The sequence below is a fragment of the Mustelus asterias genome, unplaced genomic scaffold (genome assembly GCF_964213995.1).
Source record: "Mustelus asterias unplaced genomic scaffold, sMusAst1.hap1.1 HAP1_SCAFFOLD_663, whole genome shotgun sequence".
Taxonomy (NCBI): domain Eukaryota; kingdom Metazoa; phylum Chordata; class Chondrichthyes; order Carcharhiniformes; family Triakidae; genus Mustelus; species Mustelus asterias.
In genome coordinates, this window is record NW_027590612.1 from 126,371 (window position 1) to 147,712 (window position 21,342).

A 21,342-nucleotide genomic window follows, 5' to 3' on the forward strand; every position below is an offset into this window, starting at 1 on the left:
AGTGCAGTCAGAGGGAGATGGAAGATTCTGGTTCTTGTGCTATTCTGGGAGAGAGAGAGAGGGAAATAAAAATGGTTTAAAGCAAATGCCACGGATCTTCAGTGAGCTGTCACAACGGCTCTGTCACAACTGCAGGAGCCGCCAGAATTTTCCTTGCGCAATTATTATTTATTTTACCTCAAAGCCTTTCCTTGGGAATGGGGGAGGGGTGGTTTATCCCGACAGAAACCACAAAGAATTTGACAGACATAAGACCGTTGAGAGTTGACTGCTGGAACCTATCAGAAGTGCCGCCTATTACATAGTATTTACAGCCCAGAATAAGGCCACCCAGCCCAACTAGGCTATGCTAGTGTCCACGCTCCATATTAGCCGCTTCTCATCCACCCCCATCTCCTTAACCCTCTATTCCACTCTTCCCAATTGGGGGTTCTTTTAAATGCTTGATGGCCAACGCCGCCACGATGGGCCAAAGGGCCTCCTTCTTACACCTCAATTACTTGGGTACAAGTTCCACATTTTATCATTCTATGTCCACCCACAAGAACTTCATGTTTAACAAAAGCGCTCACATTCATCTAGCACCCACCATGAACAATTATCCCAAAGTGGAGAGTGGCAAATGTTGTTCCTCTGTTTAAGAAAGGGAATAGAAATGACCCTGGTAATTATAGACCGGTTAGTCTGACTTCGGTGGTTGGTAAATTGATGGAAAAGGTCCTTAGGGATGGGATTTACAACCATTTAGAAAGATGCGGATTAATCCGGGATAGTCAGCATGGATTTGTGAAGGGCAAATCGTGCCTCACAAATTTGATAGAATTTTTTGAGGAGGTAACTAGGTGTGTTGATGAAGGTAGGGCGGTTGATGTCATATACATGGATTTTAGTAAGGCGTTTGATAAGGTCCCCCATGGTCGGCTTATGATGAAAGTAAGGAGGTGTGGGATAGAGGGAAAGTTGGCCGATTGGATAGGTAACTGGCTATCTGATCGAAGACAGAGGGTGGTGGTGGATGGAAAATTTTCGGATTGGAGGCAGGTTGCTAGCGGAGTGCCGCAGGGATCGGTGCTTGGTCCTCTGCTCTTTGTGATTTTTATTAATGACTTAGAGGAGGGGGCTGAAGGGTGGATCAGTAAATTTGCTGATGACACCAAGATTGGTGGAGTAGTGGATGAGGTGGAGGGGTGTTGTAGGCTGCAAAGAGACATAGATAGGATGCAAAGCTGGGCTGAAAAATGGCAAATGGAGTTTAACCCTGATAAATGTGAGGTGATTCATTTTGGTCGGACAAATTTAAATGTGGATTACAGGGTCAAAGGTAGGGTTCTGAAGACTGTGGAGGAACAGAGAGATCTTGGGGTCCATATCCACAGATCTCTAAAGGTTGCCACTCAAGTGGATAGAGCTGTGAAGAAGGCATATAGTGTGTTAGCTTTTATTAACAGGGTGTTGGAGTTTAAGAGCCGTGGGGTTATGCTGCAACTGTACAGGACCTTAGTGAGACCGCATTTGGAATATTGCGTGCAGTTCTGGTCACCTCACTATAAGAAGGATGTGGAAGCGCTGGAGAGAGTGCAGAGGAGATTTACCAGGATGCTGCCTGGTTTGGAGTGTCGGTCTTATGAGGAAAGGTTGAGGGAGCTGGGGCTGTTCTCTCTGGAGCGGAGGAGATTGAGGGGAGACTTAATAGAGGTTTATAAAATGATGAAGGGGATAGATCGAGTGAACGTTCAAAGACTATTTCCTTGGGTGGATGGAGCTATTACAAGGGGGCATAACTATAGGGTTCATGGTGGGAGATATAGGAAGGATATCAGAGGTAGGTTCTTCACGCAGAGAGTGGTTGGGGTGTGGAATGGACTGCCTGCAGTGATAGTGGAGTCAGACACTTTAGGAACATTTAAGCGGTTATTGGATAGGCACATGGAGCACACCAGGATGGTAGGGAGTGGGATAGCTTGATCTTGGTTTCAGATGAAGGTCGGCACAACATCGTGGGCCGAAGGGCCTGTTCTGTGCTGTACTGTTCTATGTTCTATGTAAGTGCTTTGGAAGTTGCCTTCTGAATTTTGTTCACTTGAGGTCACCGAATGCACCTGTACCAGCAGAGGGAGTCTGCTAGGACAAGACTAACAAAAAAGGATTCTTGTTTACCAGATCACGCACGCTGTAATTCTATTTGGAGTATTGCGTGCAGTATTTGGGCAGCACGGTGGCAGGGTCGTTAGCACTGCTGCCCCACATGCCAGGGGCCCGGGTTCAATTCCAGCCTCGGGTCACTGTGAGGAGTTTGCACATTCTCCCCGTGTCTGCATGGGTTTCCTCCGGGTGCTCTGATTTCCTCCCACAGTCCAAAGATGTGCGGGTTAGGTTGATTGGCTATGCTAAATTGACCCGAGTGTCAGGGGATTAGCAGGGTGAATTTGTGGGTTACGGGAACAGGGCCTGGGTGGGATTGTTGTCGATGCAGACTCAATGGGCCAAATGGCCTCCTTCTGCACTGTAGGGATTCTATGATTCTATAATTTGGAGTATTGCGTGCAGTTCTGGTCACCACACTACCAGAAGGACGTGGAAGCTTTGGAGAGAGCGCATAGAATGTTCACCAGGATGTTGCCTGGTCTCGAGGACATTGGTTATGAGGAGAGGTTGAATAAAGTAGGATTGTTTCCACTGGAAAGACAGAGGCTGAGGGGAGACCCGATAGAGGTCTACAAAATTATGAGGCATAGACAGGGTGGATAGGCAGATGTTTTTCCCAAGAGTGGAAGTGTCAATTACAAGGGGGCACAGGTTCAAGGTGAGGGGGGGAAGTTTAGGGGAGATGTACAGGGAAGTTTTTCACGCAGAGAGCGGTGGGTGCCTGGAACGCGCTGCCAGAGGAGGTGGTGGAAGCAGGCACATTAGCAACATTTAAGAGGCATCTGGATGGGTGCATGAATAGGGAGGGAATAGAGGGATACGGACCGAGTAAGGGCAGGAGGTTTTTTTTAGTTTAATTAGGACATCATGATCAGCAGGGGCTTGGCGGGCCGAAGGGCCTGTTTCTGTGCTGTACTTTTCCTTGTTCTTAAGTGTCTCTGGCTAGATATTTAAGTTTATAAAATTATGAAGGGCGTAGATAGGGTGAACAGTTGGAAGCTCTTTCCCAGGTCAGAAATGACAAACACAAGGGGTCACAAGTTCAAGGTAAGGGGGGCAAGGTTCAATACAGATATGCGGGGGACGTATTTTACACAGAGGGTGTTGGGGGCCTGGAATGCACTGCCAAGCAAGGTGATTGAGGCGGACACGCTGGGATCATTTAAGACTTATCTAGATAGCCACATGAACAGACTGGGAATAGAGGGATACAAACGGATGGTCTAGTTAGGAACACATGATCGGTGCAGGCTTGGATGGCCGAAAGGCCTGTTCCTGTGCTGTATTGTTCTTTGTTCTTTGTAGTTATGTAACTGCTTTTGGACCAAAGAATCTCATTTTTAATTCCAGATTTTTATTGAATTCAAATTTCACCATCTGCCGTGGTGGGATTCGAACCCGGGACCCCAGAGCAGCACCCTGGGTCTCTGGATTGCTAGTCCAGTGACAACACCATTACGCCACTGCCTCCCCAAGGCGCGCCACAGGAACGTCATCAGTCGAAGTTTGATGCCCAGACGCATAGAGATAAGAGGCAAGGTGGACAAAAGCTTAGTCCAAGAATTGGGTTTTAAGGGGCATGTTAGAGGAAGGGGAGAGCTGGAGGGACGGTGAGGTTTAGGGAAGGAATTCCAGAACATAAGGCCCCGGACAACTGAGGGAACGGCTGCTAAAGCCACAACATCAGGCAGGATAGAATGTGGAACCTTGGGCCCAAGTGCTTGAGGTGAGATGAATGGAAGAACTTCAAAGAAACCAAAAAAAAGAAAATGCTGGAAAATCTCAGCGGGTCTGGCAGCATCTGTAAGGAGAGAAAAGAGCTGACGTTTCGAGTCCAGATGACCCTTTGTCAAAGCTTTGACAAGGGTCATCTTAGCTTTGACAAAGGGTCACCTGGACTCGAAACGCCAGCTCTTTTCTCTCCTTACAGATGCTGCCAGACCTGTTGAGATTTTCCAGCATTTTTTTCTCTTTTGGTTTCAGATTCCAGCATCCGTAGTAATTTATCTTTTTACTTCAAAGAAAGCTAGCATGGGGGAGAATGGAGCAGACGAATATGTTGATGGGACTGGAGATATCAGATGGGAAGAGACTCATGTGGAGCATGACACCCAACATAGCCCAGTCGGGCCGAGTGGCCCATTTCTGGGCTGCGATTGTGCCGAGGGGACGCCCGCAACAAGGCAGAGGTGGCCTGCAACAGGGATCTCGGGGTGGGGAGGGGGGGGCGGATGGAGGAGGTGGCAGAGTCAGGGAGGTGCTGGGTCAGTAAGGGATTTGAAGGACAAAGGTGATAAATTTGAATTGGGAGGTGTTGCTGGATTCAGTGTAGGTCAGCTTGCACAGGGCCAATGGATGCACAGGAGCGGGACGTGAGTTCATTTGATTTTTGATTTGATTTGATTTATTATTGTCACATGTATTGGGATACAGTGAAAAGTATTGTTTCTTGCGCACTATATAGACAAAGCATACTGTTCATAGAGAAGGAAAGGCGCGGGTACAGAATGTAATGTTACAGTCATAGCTAGGGTGTAGAGAAAGATCAACTTAATGCAAGGTAGGTCCATTCAAAAGTCTGACAGCAGCAGGGAAGAAGCTGTTCTTAAGTCGGTTGGTACGTGACCTCAGACTTTTGTATCTTTTTCCCGACGGAAGAAGGTAGAAGAGAGAATGTCCGGGGTGCCGTGGGAGTCCTTAATTATGCTGGATTTATGCTGGATGTTGTTGGATTCAGTGTCGGCTAGGGCGCACGGGGCCAATGGATGCACAGGATCGCGTGTGAGTTCAGGTGGAAATTTAAGAAAAGTTCACTCGTTCTCAAGACACATGCGCTGTCTAGCCATAATACCACTAGGCTATTGCATCCGCTTGAAGTATACCGCTATCTCGCCGTGCCAGGGACCCGGGTTCGATTCCCGGCTCGGGTCACTGTCTGTCTGTGGAGTCTGCACATTCTCCCTGTGTCTGCTTGGGTTTCCTCCAGGTGCTCCAGTTTCCTCCCACAGTCTGGTTAGGGTGCATTGGCCGTGCTAAATTCTCCTTCAGTGTACCCGAACAGGCGCCAAAGCGTGGCGACTGGGGGGATTTTCACAGTGACCCAAGACTGGAATTGAACCCGGGTCCTTGGTGCTGAGAGGCAGCAGTGCTAACCACTGTGCCACCGTGCCGTCCCGTATGTATGGAAAGATATCCAAACTTCAACACAAACACTAAAAAGCATATAATCCGATTGTTAACCCTTAACCGTTAGTGGGATCTTGCTGTGTGCAAATTGACCACTGCTCTCCCTCTGCATCACAAAATCGGCCACACGGGTTAACACTGCTGCCTCACAGCGCCAGGGACCTGGGTTCGATTCCCAGCTCGGATCACTGTCTGTGCGGAGTCTGCACGTTCTCCCCGTGTCTGCATGGGTTTCCTCAGATTTCCTCCCATAGTAGGAAAGACGTGCTGGTTAGGGTGCATTGGCCGTGCTAAATTCTCCTTCAGTGTACCCGAACAGGCGCCAAAGCGTGGCGACTGGGGGGATTTTCACAGTGACCCAAGACTGGAATTGAACCCGGGTCCTTGGTGCTGAGAGGCAGCAGTGCTAACCACTGTGCCACCGTGCCGTCCCGTATGTATGGAAAGATATCCAAACTTCAACACACACACTAAAAAGCATATAATCCGATTGTTAACCCTTAACCGTTAGTGGGATCTTGCTGTGTGCAAATTGACCACTGCTCTCCCTCTACATCACAAAATCGGCCACACGGGTTAACACTGCTGCCTCACAGCGCCAGGGACCTGGGTTCGATTCCCAGCTCGGATCACTGTCTGTGCGGAGTCTGCATGTTCTCCCCGTGTCTGCATGGGTTTCCTCAGATTTCCTCCCATAGTAGGAAAGACGTGCTGGTTAGGGTGCATTGGCCGTGCTAAATTCTCCCTCAGTGTACCCGAACAGGCGCCGGAGTGTAGCGACTAGGGGATTTTCACAGTAACTTCATTGCAGTGTTAATGTAAAGCCGACTTGTGACACTAATCAATAAAGGTTACAAAGGACACGGCATGAATAGAAGCTCTTATCTTTTTCCCTTTCGAGAAAAATGAGCTGTCTGCTTTTCACGCTATTTAGGGTTGTGTCACAGTTCAGAGAGGGTTATATCCTCCTCAAAGCGACAGGGCAGATTTGGCGAATTAGCCTAATCCTGTCACAATCCGGGCCAACTTGGAACAGAAGGGCTTTTCAACACTTGGCTATTGTTCTGGAAAGCTGTTCAGAGTCTTCCATTTCACAAAAGCCCGTGCCCACGTGTGAAAAAGCAAGCCACAAATCACCCAATAATGACTGCCTTTAAATGGCTGGTGCGTGCTGGAGTTTCCAGGCGTGTTAGCTCCCGTTTTCCTCCCTCCCCAGTGGCAGCACTGTCCCCACGGTGAGTCAGCCTCGCAATTAGCTGCTCTGCACGCCAGATGGGACCTCTGTCAGATGTGTTCCGGACTCCAGGCTGCTAGTTAATTGCAATCAGAGGGGGAAAAAAAATGGGTAGCTGACCCTACTGTGTGCGCCGTGTCCCCCCGGTCTGAGAGATGTTCTGCAGAACACAAATTGCTTTCTCTTTTGTCTGGTTGCTCTAAGGAAAGGTGCGGAGGGTGCTGTTGGGTGGGGGGGGGGGTGGCGGGGGTGCTCACGGCTGCCTCTTATTTTTAAATTCATGGGACATGGGCATCACTGGCTGGGCCAAGGTTTATTGGCACCTGGAACAGGACAATCAGCGACAGTTCATTTCCTTCCAAGTGCTTGAGGGAAAATCCATTTGCACATATTAAGTTTATTTGATTCGATTTGATTTGATTTATTATTGTCACATGTATTAACATAGAGTGAAAAGTATTGTTTCTTGCGCACTATACAGACAAAACATACCGTTCATAGAAAAGGAAGCGAGAGAGTGCAGAATGTAGTGTTACTGTCATAACTAGGGTGTAGAGAAAGATCAACTTAATACGAGGTACGTCCATTCAAAAGTCTGGCAGCAGCAGGGAAGAAGCTGTTCTTGAGTTGGCTGGTACGTGACCTCAGACTTTTGTATCTTTTTCCCGGAGGAAGAAGGTGGAAGAGAGAATGTCCGGGGTTCGTGAGGTCTGTAATTATGCTGGCTGCTTTGCCGAGGCAGTGGGAAGTGTAGACAGAGTCAATGAATGAGAGGCTGGTTTGTGTGATGGATTGGGCTACATTCACAACCTTTTGTAGTTCCTTGCGGTCTGGCGCAGAGCAGGAGCCATACCGAGCTGTGATACAACCAGGAAGAATGCTTTCTATGGTGCATCTGTAAAGGTTGGTGAGAGTTGTAGCTGACATGCCAAATTTCCTTAGTCTTCTGAGAAAGTAGAGGCGTTGGTGGGGCTTTCTTAACGATAGTGTTGGCGTGGGGGGGATCAGGACAGGTTGTTGGTGATCTGGACACCTAAAAACTTGAAGCTCTCGACCCTTTCTACTTCGTCCGCATTGATGTAGACAGGGGTATGTTCTCCTTTACGCTTCCTGCAGTCGATTACAATCTCCTTCGTTTTGTTGACATTGAGGGAGAGATTATTGTTGCCGCACCAGTTCACCAGATTCTCTCTCTCATTCCTGTACTCTGTCTCAAGTGTCACAAGTGGGCTTAGATTTAAAATCATAGAATCCTACAATGCAGAAGGAGGCCATTTGGCCCATCGAGTCTGCAGCAACCACAATCCCACCCAAACCCTATCCCCACAACCCCATGCATTTACCCTAGCTAGTCCCCTGACACTAAGGGGCAATTCAACATGGCCAATCCACCTAACCCGCACATCTTTGGACTGTGGGAGGAAACCAGAGCACCTGGAGGAAATCCATGCAGACACGGGGAGAACGTGCAGACTCCACACAGACAGTGACCCAAGCTGGGAATTGAACCCGGGTCCTTGGTGCTGTGAGGCAGCAATGCTAACCACTGTGCCACCGTGCCACCCCCTGCAACGCTGCATTGAAGCTGCTGTGAAAATCCCCTAGTCGCCACACTCCGGCGCCTGTTCGGGTACACTGAGGGCGAATTTAGCACGGCCAATGCCCCTAACCAGCACGTCTTTCAGACTGGGGGAGGAAACCGGAGCACCCGGAGGAAACCCACGCAGACATGGGGAGAATGTCCACACAGACAGTGACCCAAGCCGGGAATCGAACCCAGGTCCCTGGCGCTGTCAGGTTACAGGGTACTTCGAGGGGATGCAATAGCCTAGTGGTATTATCGCTAGGCTATTAATCTAGAAACTCAGCTAATGTTCTGGGGACCGGGGTTCAAATCCCACCACGGCAGATGGTGGAATTTGAATTCAGTAAAGAAAAATCTGGAATTAAGAATCTACTGATGACTGTGAAAACATTGTCGGAAAAACCCATCTCGTTCACTAATATCCTTTAGGGAAGGAAATCTGCCGTCCTTATCCAGTCTGGCCTACATGTGACTCATAGAAACACAGAAGATAGGAGCAGGAGGAGGCCCTTCGGCCCTTTGAGCCTGCTCCGCCATTCAACACGATCATGGCTGATCGTCCAACTCAATAACCTAATCCTGCTTTCTCCCCATAACCTTTGATCCCATTCGCCTCTTGAATACATTCAATGTTTTGGCATCAACTACTTCCTGAGGTAATGAATTCCACAGGCTCACCACTCTTTGGGTGAAGAAATGTGTCCTCATCTCCGTCCTAAATGGTCTACCCCGAATCTTCAGACTGTGACCCCTAGTTCTGGACTCCCCCACCATCGGGAACATCCTCCCTGCATCTACCCTGTCTAGCCCTGTTAGAGTTTTATAAGACTCTGTGAGATCCCCAGAGTCAATCTCCAGAGCCACAGCAATGTGGTTGACTCTCAACTGCCTTCTCAAGGGCAACTGGGGATGGGCAATAAATGCTGGCCCAGCCAGCGATGCCCATATCCCACGAATGAATGAAAAAAGCACGCAAGAGCACATGTACCAACTGACTCAAGAACAGCTTCTTCCCTGCTGCTTTTTGAATGGACCTACCTTGCATTAAGTTGATCTTTCTCTACACCCTAGCTATGACTGTAACACTACATTCTGCACTCTGTCATTCCCTTCTCTATGAGCGGTATGCTTTGTCTGTATAGCGCGCAAGAAACAATACTTTTCACTGTATACTAATACATGTTACAATAATAAATCAAATCAAATCATATCAAAGCGTCTGGTTGTAATGTAGGAAACACAGCTTGTGCACAGCAAGATCCCACAGATCATCTGCTTTTAGGTGTTGGGTGGATGGCACACATTGGCCGGGCACCAGGGGAGAACTCCCCTTTCCTTGCCTCCAGAATTGCACCATGGGCATCCCTGTAATTCAGCCAGGCTGAGCCCAATCTCACTCAAACAACAGAACCCAACCCATCCACCGCCATACGGTGTACATTCCCTCAGTGTGTCACTGGGGGTGTCAGCCCGGTTTAGGTTCTCAGGTCTCTGGAGTGGGAGTTACACACCCGCAACCTTCCAATTCAGACGGGAAAAGAGACACTCACTGAGCCACTGGCTGACACCTTTTGATTAAATTTATTATTGTCACATGTATTGGGATACGGTGAAAAGTATTGTTTCTTGCGCGCTATACAGACAAAGCATACCGTTCATAGAGTACATAGGGGAGAAGGAAAGGAGAAGGTGCAGGATATAGTGTTACAGTCTTTGATTTGATTTATTATTGTCACATGTATTAGTATACGGTGAAAAGTATTGTTTCTTGCGCACTATACAAAGCATACCATTCATAGAGTACCTAGAGGAGAAGGAAAGGAGAGGGTGCAGAATGTAGTGTTACAGTCACAGCTAGGGTGTAGAGAAAGATCAGCTTAATATATGGTAGGTCCATTCAAAAGTCTGACAGCAGCAGGGAAGAAGCTTTTCTTGAGTCGGTTGGTATGTGACCTCAGAATTTTGTATCTTTTTCCCGACGGAAGAAGGTGGAAGAGAGAATGTCCGGGGTGCGTGGGGGTCCTTAATTATGCTGGTTGCTTTGCCAAGGCAGCGGGAAGTGTGGACAGAATCAATGGATGGGAGGCTGGTTTGTGTGATGGATTGGGCTACATTCACGACCTTTTGTAATTCCTTGCAGTCTTGGGCAGAGCAGGAGCCATACCAAGCTGTGATAAAACTGGAGAGAATGCTCCAAAGATGTGTAGGTTAGATGGATTGGCTATGCTAAATTGCCCTTCAGTGTCCCAAGATATATAGGTTCGGGGGATTAATGGGTTAAATACATGGGATTACCGGGTAAGCCTCGGAAAGCGTAAGTGGGCGGCACAGTGGCACAGTGGTTAGCACTGCTGCCTCACAGCGCCAGGGACCCAGGTTCAATTCCGGCCTCGGGTCACTGTCTGTGCGGAGTTTGCACGTTCTCCCCGTGTCTGTGTGGGTTTCCTCCGGGTGCTCTGGTTTCCTCCCACAGTCCAAAGATGTGTGGGTTAGGTAGATTGGCCGTGTTAAATTGCCTCTTAGTGTCGGGGTGATTAGAAGGGTAAATACATGGGGTTGCAGGGATAGGGCCTGGGTGGGATAGTTGTTGGTGCAGACTAAATGGGCCGAATGGCCTCCTTCTGCACTGTAGGGATTCTATGATTCTATGAAATAAACCTGGGTATGAGTCAGTGCAGGTTCGATGGGCTGAATGGCCTCCTTTTGCACTATACAGATTCTATGATTTAAACCTGGATATAGATCGGTGCAGGCTCGATGGGCTGAATGGCCTCTGCCTGCACTGTAGGGATTCTATGATTCTCTGACTTAAACCTGGGTATGGGTTGGTCCAGGCTTGATGGGCTGAATGGCCTCCTTCTGCACTGTAGGGGTTCTATGATTCTAAGATTTAAACCTAGGTATGGGTCGGTGCAGGCTTGATGGGCCGAATGGCCCCCTTTTGCCCTGTAGGGATTCTACAACTTATTTCTATGCTGCATCTGTCAAAATGAGTGAGCTCTGTCTGTACTGGGAGGCCCGAGAGAGGTAAAGGGGTTCCGCATTGTCAATTCTTGGGGTGCCAGGACAGAATGAAGGGACGATCACTGTACGTAACAAGTCTTTGCTGTGAGCATGAAGAGGGAACGTGTGAGCCAGTGCCCTCGGGCCTTGGGGAAAATAAGCGCAACAGACGTTTCCAGAGGGGCGGCATTTGATGTATTATCAACGGCAGGGCAAGGTCATAGCAGTGCGGAAGATTGGAGAGAAAGTCAGGCTAAGAAGAATCAGGACTGCCAGAGGGGAGAGAGAGAGAGAGAGAGAAGCAAGGAATTGTTCCTTTGGAAACAAAAGGCAGGGAACGGTGGAAGCTTTAGTGTGTCAGGCTGAGTAGACGAACACAGAGTCATAGAGGTTTACAGCATGGAAACAGGCCCTTCGGCCCAACCTGTCCATGACACCCCTTTTTTAACCACTAAGCTAGTCCCAATTGCCCGCGTTTGGCCCATATCCCTCTATACCCATCTCACCCATGTAACCGTCTAAATGCTTTTTAAACGACAAAATTGTACCCGCCTCTACTACTACCTCTGGCAGCTTGTTCCAGACATTCACCATCCTCTGTGTGAAAAAATTGCCCCTCTGGACCCTTTTGTATCTCTCCCCTCTCACCTTAAACCTACGCCCTCTAGTTTTAGACTCCCCTACCTTTGGGAAAAGATGTTGACTATCTAGCTGATCGGTGCCCCTCGTTATTTTATAGATCTCCATATAAGATCGAGAACAGAGCTAGAGAGGGCGAGGGAAAGGGACATTCCTAATTTTTGATTCACGTGACATCGGAGTCGAGCAGGGCTACGGGCGGACAATCAGTTGCCAAAGGCGACCGACAGAACCGCCATTTTGGAAGAAGACAATAGGTGGCCTAAAGCTTCCCGATCGCCCATGTTCTGAAAGGAAAACAGTAAATAAGAGGACGCGGTCGATTTAATTTATAACAGGCGCTGAATATAAACTGGCTAAAGTCTCTGCTGAGGTGACCTTTTACCTGCCCTCTTCCACCGCTGCCCCACCCCACCACCACGCCCTGGGGGCGGGCGGAGGGGGGGGGGGGGGACCCACCATTATTTTTCCCCAACCACCCCGCTTCATCCTCATTTAATTTTCATTGTGAAGACGCGGCGGCCAGGGTTTTTTGACAGCGAAGATGTTCATGTATTGGAGGTTGCCATGGAAATGCGGTTCCCTTAAGATTAATTTACGGAACATTTTGTACCTCGTCTGGTCAAGGCAGGGGGGTGGAGGGCGGGGGGGGGAGGGGGGTTGGTGGAGGGGTGGAGGGCTGGGGGGTGGGGGGGGGGGTGGAGGGCGGTGGGGGGGGGGGTGGTTTGTAGCAGTAATGATTTAGCCTGAGCTGGGAGAACGTGAGCCTCTCCCGTGCATCTCCCCCCTCCTCACCCCCGGTCGGATTAGCCGAGGATCCCCCCCCCTCCCTTTAACGAGCCAGTTTGCCTGACAGATGGAGGAGCTACATCTTTGCCACGGCAAAATTAGCTTTGGAATTCTCCTGGGATGGAGATGGCTGGCGGAGCGAGTGTGTGTTGTGTGTGTGTGTGTGAGAGAAGGGGGATTGTGGGTAGGTCACTGCAGCAAGACTCCACAACACACAATCTGTTCTGTTGGAGCGGGCAAATAATGGCTCATTTTAACAGGATAAAGAGATTCAACTGAAGAAAACAGGCCGATTTTCTTTCTCGCCATACACGATAACGAGTCTCAGGCTTTCACTCTGATTTAGCCGAGACTTTCGTTGACGTCGAACGGATGGTTTAGCAGATTCCAGTTGGCCATGCACTCAATTGGCTGCAGATTTTTTTAAAATTCTGTTTAAAAACATCCCGGATATATGTCTCCGATAGTGTAGATAGAACAGCATCCTTCCCGGGGTGCATCCTTTCGGTTTATCTCCTGCTCTGACCAAGACCTCAACAGGCGCCGGAGTGTGGCGACTGGGGGATTTTCACAGTAACATCATTGCAGTGTTAATGTAAGCCTTACTTGTGACACTAATAAATAAATTTAAACTTTAAAACGACAAGAAACTACAAAGGGTCATGAACGAGGCCCAATCCATCACGCAAACCAGCCTCCCATCCGTTGACTCTGTCTACACTTCCCGCTGCCTTGGCAATGCCAGTATAATTAAGGACCCCCACGCACCCCGGACATTCTCTCTTCCACCTTCTTCCATCGGGAAAAAGATACAAATGTCTGAATTCACTTACCAACCGACTCAAGAACAGTTTCTTCCCTGCTGCCGTCAGACTTTTGGATGGATCTACCTTGCACTAAGATGATCTTTCTCTACACCCTCGCTCTGACTGTAACACTACATTCTGCACTCTCTCCTGTCCTTCTCCACTCTGTACTCTATGAACAGTATGTTTGCATAGTGCGCAAGAAATAATATCTTTCACTGTATCCCAATATATAACAATAATAAATCAAATCAAAGACTGTAACACTACGTTCTGCAACCTCACCTTTCCTTCTTCCCTATGTACTCTATGAACGGTATGCTTTGTCTGTATAGCGCGCAAGAAACAATGCTTTTCATTGTATCCCAATACATGTGACAATAATAAATCAAATCAAAGACTATAACACTACATTCTGCACCCTCTCCTTTCCTTCTCCCCTATATACTCTATGAACAGTATGTTTTGTCAGTATAGTGCGCAAGAAACAATACTTTTCACTGTATCCCAATACATGGAGTCCAGAGGAGATTGACAAGAATGATCCCAGGAATGCAAGGTTTGTCATATGAGGAGCAGTTGAAGAGTCTGGATCTGTACTCAATGGAGTTTGGAAGGATGAGGGGGAATTTAATTGAAACTTACAGGATACTGAGAGGCCTGGATAGAGTGGACATGGAGAGAATGTTTCCACTAGTGGGGGGAGACTTGAACTCAAGGGCACAACCTCAGAGTGAAGGGAACCCCTTTAAAACTGAGATGAGGAGGAATTTCTTCAGCCGGAGGGTGGTGAATCTGTGGAACTCTTAGCCGCAGAAGGCTGTGAGGGCCGGGTCATTGAGTGTCTTTAAGACAGAGGTTCTTGATCAATAAGGGGATCAAGGGTTACAGGGAGAAGGCAGGAGAATGGGGATGAGAATCATATCAGCCATGATTGAATGGCGGAGCAGACTCAATGGGCTGAATGGCCTAATTCTGCTCTGATCGTATGTGACAATAATAAATCAATTCAGACTGGAGGGGCTGAAGGGCCAATCCCAGTTCCTGTGGCAAAAAGCCATTCAGCTCATCTTGAGTAGCCAACTAGATCATCCCCTCAACAGAACAATCAGCAAGTTTCTTAAACAACGCGAGGCTATTGTCTCAGTTCCAAGTGTTGGCCATTCCATCTGAGTAGATGTCTCTTGATATCAGCGATGGAGATCCTCTCTCCAACATTCACCAATGTCACCATTCCATGGCCTAAAATGGCGGCACTGCCAAGGTTTAGGATCGTAGATTATCGAAATATAAAGGTAGCAGAGATTAGGCCTCCGATGAAGAGAGTGAGAGGGAAAGAGGCATGTTGCCAAAGTTTTTCATCTTTCACTCATCAGGCCAAACTCAAGAGCACCAAATTTCAAACAATCGCAACAATGTACACGACAAGAGAAGTGGCTTCCCCCTTGCTTTCTCCATGACAACGCCTCAGCCAATCAGAGTCAACTTGCCGACCGGTCAGCTCCTGCGTGATAAAGCATTGTGAGGTTTAGAAACTTGATATTCTGAGCTGGGTGTCCTTGTACACCAGTCTCTGAAAGTAAGCGTGCAGGTACAGCAGGCGGTAAAGAAGGCAAATGGTATGTTGGCCTTCATTGCGAGAGGTTTCGAGTACAGGAGCAGGGATGTGTTGTTGCAATTATACAGGGCCTTGGTGAGGCCACACCTGGAGCATTGTGTGCAGTTTTGGTCTCCATTTCTGAGGAAGGATGTTCTTGCTCTCGAGGGAGTGCAGCGAAGGTTTACCAGGCTGATTCCGGGGATGGCGGGACTGATGTATGAGGAGAGATTGACTAGGTTAGGATTGTTTTCGCTGGAGTTCAGACGAATGAGGGGGGATCTCATAGAGACTTATAAAATTCTAACAGGACTAGTCAGGGTAGATGCAGGGAGGATGTTCCCGATGGTGGGGGAGTCCAGAACCAGGGGTCACAGTCTGAGGATTCGGGGTAAACCATTTAGGACGGAGGTGAGGAGACGTTTCTTCACCCAAAGAGCGGTGAGCCTGTGGAATTCATTACCACAGGAAGTAGTTGATGCCAAAACATTGAATGTATTCAAGAGGCGGCTGGATATAACACTTGGGGTGAATGGGATCAAAGGTTATGGGGAGAAAGCAGGATTAGGCTATTGAGTTGGACGATCAGCCATGATCGTGATGAATGGCGGAGCAGGCTCGAAGGGCCGAATGGCCTCCTCCTGCTCCTATCTCCTATGTTTCTATTTGTCCTGATGGCTACAACTTTGGCGACACATCTCCCTCTCTCTCATCTTTTTCCGCAATATTAAATTTAGGCTAGTCGATTATCTCTGAGCTTGCAGACGCAGGTATAATCTTTGGCTTGGCTGGAGTTAAAGGCGGGGAGAATTGGACCAAGGGTGTGAGCTCTGTGTGGTAACACAACACAAGCTCACTCTGGCATAAGATCTCAGAAAATGAATGCACCATTCTCAATAACAGGCCAGGATCAAGAACATTCCATCCCTTCCCTTGCAAATATTTGAGCCAGCCATGTTTTGAACTGTGCAAGACATTGGTAAGGTCACGTTTGGAGTATTGCATACAATTTTGGTCGTTCTGCTATAGGAAGCAGGTTATTAAACTGGAAAGGGTGCAAAAAAATGATTTACAAGGATGTTATCGGGTCTGGAATGTTTAAGGGGAGGCTGAATAGGCTGGGAATTTTTTCCCTGGAGGACTGTGTGCAGTTTTGGTCCCCTTATTTGCGAAAGGATATATTGGCCTTGGAGGGAGTGCAGAGAAGGTTCACCAGGTTGATACCGGAGATGAGGGGTGTAGCTTATGAGGAGAGATTAAACAGATTGGGTCTGTACTCGTTGGAGTTTAGAAGGATGAGGGGTGATCTTATAGAGACATATAAGATAATGAAGGGGCTGGATAGAGTAGAGGTGGAGAGATTCTTTCCACTTAGAAGGGAAACCAGAACTAGAGGGCACAGCCTCAAAGTAAGGGGGGGCCGGTTCAGAACAGAGTTGAGGGGGAACTTCTTCTCTCAGTGGGTAGTGAATCTCTGGAATTCTCTGCCCATTGAAGTGGTGGAGGCTTCCTCGTTGAATATGATTAAATCACGGGTAGATAGTTTTCTGATCGATAAGGGAATTAGGGGTTATGGGGAGCAGGCGGGTAAGTGGAACTGATTCGCTTCAGATCAGCCATGATCTTGTTGAATGGCGGGGCAGGCTCGAAGGGCCAGATGGCCTACTCCTGCTCCTATTTCTTTCTTATGAGGAGTGACCTTATAGAGGTTTATAAAATCATGAGGGGCATCGATAAGGTGAATAGCCAAGGTCCTTTCCCCAGGGTAGGGGAGTCCAAAACTAGATGGCATAGGTTAAAGGTGAGAGGGGAAAGATTTAAAAGGGATCTAAGAGGCAACTTTTTCACACAGAGGGTGGTGCATGTATGGAATGAGCTGCCAGAGGAGGTTGTTGTCGGGAAAAATCCCTGTACCAGTGCATTCAAGGAGGTCGAGTCGCAAGGCAAGGTTCAAGGCGTTTTTCTTTATTGTACAATTACTGGGATCCCAGGGAGACCCCCGTAGCCAGCTTAGAAACAGTGGCTTGGCCACGTTGATCTCCACAGTTACACATTTGTTCTGGATATTTATAGGACTCCAAATTCGAGCGGAAAGATTTGCTCATACATTTTTACAATACCTAAAAAGTGGCCTATCTGGTCAGGAAGTTCCCTGTAAGACTTTGTCAATTTGCATCTGTATGGTGTGTGTTTGTGTTAATGGGACTGTCTGTTCTTGCCCCGGTGTTTTAATGTGTTTCCCATTATCCTCTCGATGTGTCCCCTTATCTAAATCGACCTCTGTTTTGTGTCTGTATTCTATGCTTGCGAGATTAGGTGTTAATGTCATTTTGTCCTGCTGTGTGTAGGGGGATTTAATCTAATCTTTTATTCTTTTTATCCTGGTTTATTAAGTTTCTTTGCCTGCCTTGGCCATTTTATTCCCATAATATTTTACTTACAGTACAGTTATGCCATATATCCCACTGCCAGTCTTGACTCGCAGATATCCCGATCTTCTGGCCAAGGGCCGTTTTAAAATGCAGCTTCGTGCTGTTGCTGGGCAGAATAAGGATCTTTTGTCGGCTTTGAAGTTAAAGGTCTCTCAGCTGTGCAGAGCTTCGTGCTGTTGCTGGGCAGAATAAGGATCTTTTGTCGGCTTTGAAATTAAAGGTCTCTCAGCTGTGCAGAGCTTCGTGCTGTTGCTGGGCAGAATAAGGATCTTCCATCAAACTTGAATTAAAGGTCTCTCAGCTGTGCAGAGGGGGATTTAAACGAATGTCCGTTCGGGTGTTCCCCTCTGCATTGTGGGCACGTAATGAATGGTGCCAATCAGTCCAATAAATGAATATGTTTAATGAGGTGAATATTGATGAGATAATAAAAATATGGCTTTGGAAAATGGCCTACTTCAAGGTGGTAGAGGCGGGTACAATTACAACATTTAAAAGACATTTGGACAGGTACATGGATAGGAGAGGTTTAGAGGGATATGGGCCAAACGCAGGCAAGTGGGACGAGTTCAGTTTAGGAAACCTGATTTGGTTTGATTTGATTTGATTTATTTTTGTCACATGTATTGGGATACAGTGAAAAATATTGTTTCTTGCGCGCTATACAGATAAAGTATACCATTCATGGAGTACATAGGGGAGAAGGAAAGGAGAGGGTGCAGAATGCAGTGTTAGAGTCATAGCTAGGGTGCAGAGAAAGATCAACTTAATGCGAGATTAGTCCGTTGAAAAGTCTGACAGCAGCAGGGAAGAAGCTGTTCTTGAGTCGGTTGGTACGTGACCTCAGACTTTTGTATATTTTTCCTGAAGGAAGAAGGTGGAAAAGGGAATGTCCAGGGTGCATGGGGTCCTTAATTATGCTGGCTGCTTTTCCAAGCAGCAGGAAGTGTAGACGGATTCAATGGATGGGAGGCTGGTTTGAATGATGGACTGGGCTACGTTCTCAACCCTGTGTAGTTTATTGCGGTCTTGGGCAGAGCAGGAGCCATACCAAGGTGTGATACATTCGGAAAGAATGCTTTCTATGATGCATCTGTAAAAGTTGGTGAGAGTCGTAACAGACACGGCGGATTTCCTTAGCCTCCTGAGAAAGTAGAGGCATTGGTGGGCTGGTCGGCATGGACCAGTTGGGCCGAAGGGCCTCTTTCTGTGCTGTGTACCTTTATGACTCTATGACCATTTCCGCCTTCCAGGTTTCCTATGCCCGGCCCAGTTCTGCCTCCATTCGAGATGCCAACCTGTATGTCAGCGGGCTTCCCAAGACCATGAGCCAGAAAGAGATGGAGCAACTCTTCTCACAGTACGGCAGAATCATCACCTCACGCATTCTCGTTGACCAAGTTACAGGTGAGACGCACTTTCTACCTCTGCCAGTTGGTGGTCAGTCAGTAGCGCAGTAGGAATTGAGGTGGTTATTTCCCAATGCCATACATGGGGGGAGGCGATGGCCGAGTGGTATTATCACTAGACTATTAATTCAGAAACTCAGCTAGTGTTCTGGGGGACCTGTGTTTGAATCCCGGTAGAGAGTGGAATTTGAATTCAATTAAAAAAATATCTGGAATTAAGAATCTACTGATAACAATTAAACCATTGTCGATTGTCAGTACAGGAAAAACCCATCTGGTTCCCTTTAGGGAAGGAAATCTGCTGTCCTTACCCGGTCTGGCCTACATGTGACTCCAGAACCACAGCAATGTGGTTGACTCTCAACTGCCCTCCAAGGGCAACTATGGATGAGCAATAAATGCTGGCCCAGCCAGCGACGCCCATGTCCCATGAATGAATAAAAAAAACATGAGATATTCCAATAGTCAAGGGCAATGTTGGTGCACAATTGTACCATCGTGAGATGCCTTTCCCAAACCTCTCATGACCTACATGGGATCACAGTATTAATGGTGCCTCCAGCAAATGAAACTTAACCCTTCTAAATTCTAACAACAGATCATAGAATTGGGGGGAGGTGGTGGCCTAGTCACTGGACTAGAATCCAGGCACCCAGAGTAAAGCTCTAGGGACCCAGGTTCGAATCCCGCCACGGCAGATGGTAAAATTTGAATTCAATAAAAATCTGGAATTAAGAACCTTCTGATGACCATTGTCGGAAAAACCCATTTGGTTCCCTTTAGGGAAGGAAAGCTGGCATCTTTACCCGGTCTGGCCTACATGTGACTCCAGAGCCACAGCAATGTGGTTGACTCTTAAAATGTCCTCCAGGATGGGCAATAAATGCTGACCCAGCCAGCGACGCCCACATTCCATGAATAAATAAATAATAATTTAAAAAATCATACATTGCAGGTTAGATGGATTGGCCATGCTAAATTGCCCCTTAGTGTCCCAAGATCTGTAAGTTAGGTGGATTGGCCATACTGATTGCCCCTTAGTGTCAGAGGGGTTAGTAGGGTAAATACGCTTGAAAGACAGGGCAACACGGTGGCACAGTGGTTAGCACTGCTGCCTCACAGCATCAGGGACCCGGGTTCAATTCCAGCCTCGGGTACTGTCTATGTGGAATTTGCACATTCCCCCTGTGTCTGCGTGGGTTTCCTCCGGGTGCTCCGGTTTCCTTCCGCACGCCAAAGATGTGCAGGTTGGGGTGGATTGACCATGCTAATTGCCCCTTAGTGTCCCGAGATGTGTCGGTTAGGAGGATTAGCGGGGTAAATATTTGGGGTTATGGGTAACAGGTCTGTATGGGATTGCCCCTTAGTGTCAGGGGGATTACGTGGGGCTACAAGAATAGGGCCTGGGTGGGGTTGTTGTCAGTGCAGACTCAATGGGCCGAATGGCATTCTATGATTCTTTGATAGCAGCCTCTTGACAGTGTAGCACTCCCTCATTACTGCACCATGGGTGTCAGCCTTGACTCTGTGCTCCAGCAAGAACTAGGCCCAAAACCTTTTGACTCGGAGATGAGAGAGAGAGAGAGAGGGAGAGAGAGCTGGGCACTCAGCCCAGCGAGAGTTGTGAGGAATAATTTGAAAAGAGATTTTTAAAAACCATACCCTGAGTGAGTAAACTACTGTGAGCCAATGTTGCGTCCCCACAGGGCGGCACGGTGGCACAGTGGTTAGCACTGCTGCCTCATAGCACCAGGAATCTGGGTTCGATTCCCGCCTTGGGTCACTGTCTGTGCAGAGTCTGTACGTTCTCCCCATGTCTGCGTGGGTTTCTTCCGGGTGCTCCGGTTTCCTCCCACAGTTCGAAAGACGTGCTGGTTGGCCGTGCTAAATTCTCCCTCAGTGTACCCGAACAAGAGTGTGGCGACCAGGGGAATTTTCACAGTAACTTCATTGCAGTGTTAATGTAAGCCTTACTTGTGACACGAATAAATAAACTTTGAACTTTTCCGAACCAGGCGTCTCTCGAGGGGTTGGCTTCATCCGATTTGACAAGAGAATAGAGGCAGAGGAAGCCATTAAGGGGCTGAATGGCCAAAAACCCCTGGGAGCGACTGAGCCTATCACAGTGAAATTCGCCAACAACCCCAGCCAAAAGACTGGCCAGGCACTGCTTTCTCAGCTCTACCAATCAACAAGCAGACGATACCCTGGTCCCCTGCATCACCAGGCCCAACGATTCAGGTGAGCCAGTCGCCAGTGGCAACGCATCATCATCATGGGCTGGGCGGTGATGGCCCAATGAATTGTGGGACTCCAGTCCTCCATCTTTATGTCAGGTTGGCGTGGTGGGCTGAATTCCTACAATGCATTGCGTCGGGGGGGCTTGGTCGACAACATGTAGACGCATGATTGCTGAATTATCTTGTACAGAATCCTGCCTTCAAAGCACAAACAAAAACTGACCTGGCAATTCTAACAACATTCAACTGAATGCCAATTACTTTGAACAAGTTTGGT

General features: G+C 48.0%; 1 protein-coding gene across 8 annotated transcripts in view; it reads left to right on the forward strand.

Annotated features, from left to right (window-relative positions):
- Window positions 1-21,342, forward strand: part of LOC144487240 (ELAV-like protein 2) — a 78,812-nt gene that overhangs the window by 30,748 nt on the left and 26,722 nt on the right. For all 8 annotated transcript variants that reach the window (XM_078205320.1, XM_078205318.1, XM_078205319.1 and 5 more), the window contains exons 3-4: window positions 18,670-18,823; window positions 20,841-21,066. In XM_078205320.1, coding sequence (XP_078061446.1) covers window positions 18,670-18,823; window positions 20,841-21,066 — 380 coding nt within the window. The remainder of the gene's footprint in view (window positions 1-18,669; window positions 18,824-20,840; window positions 21,067-21,342) is intronic.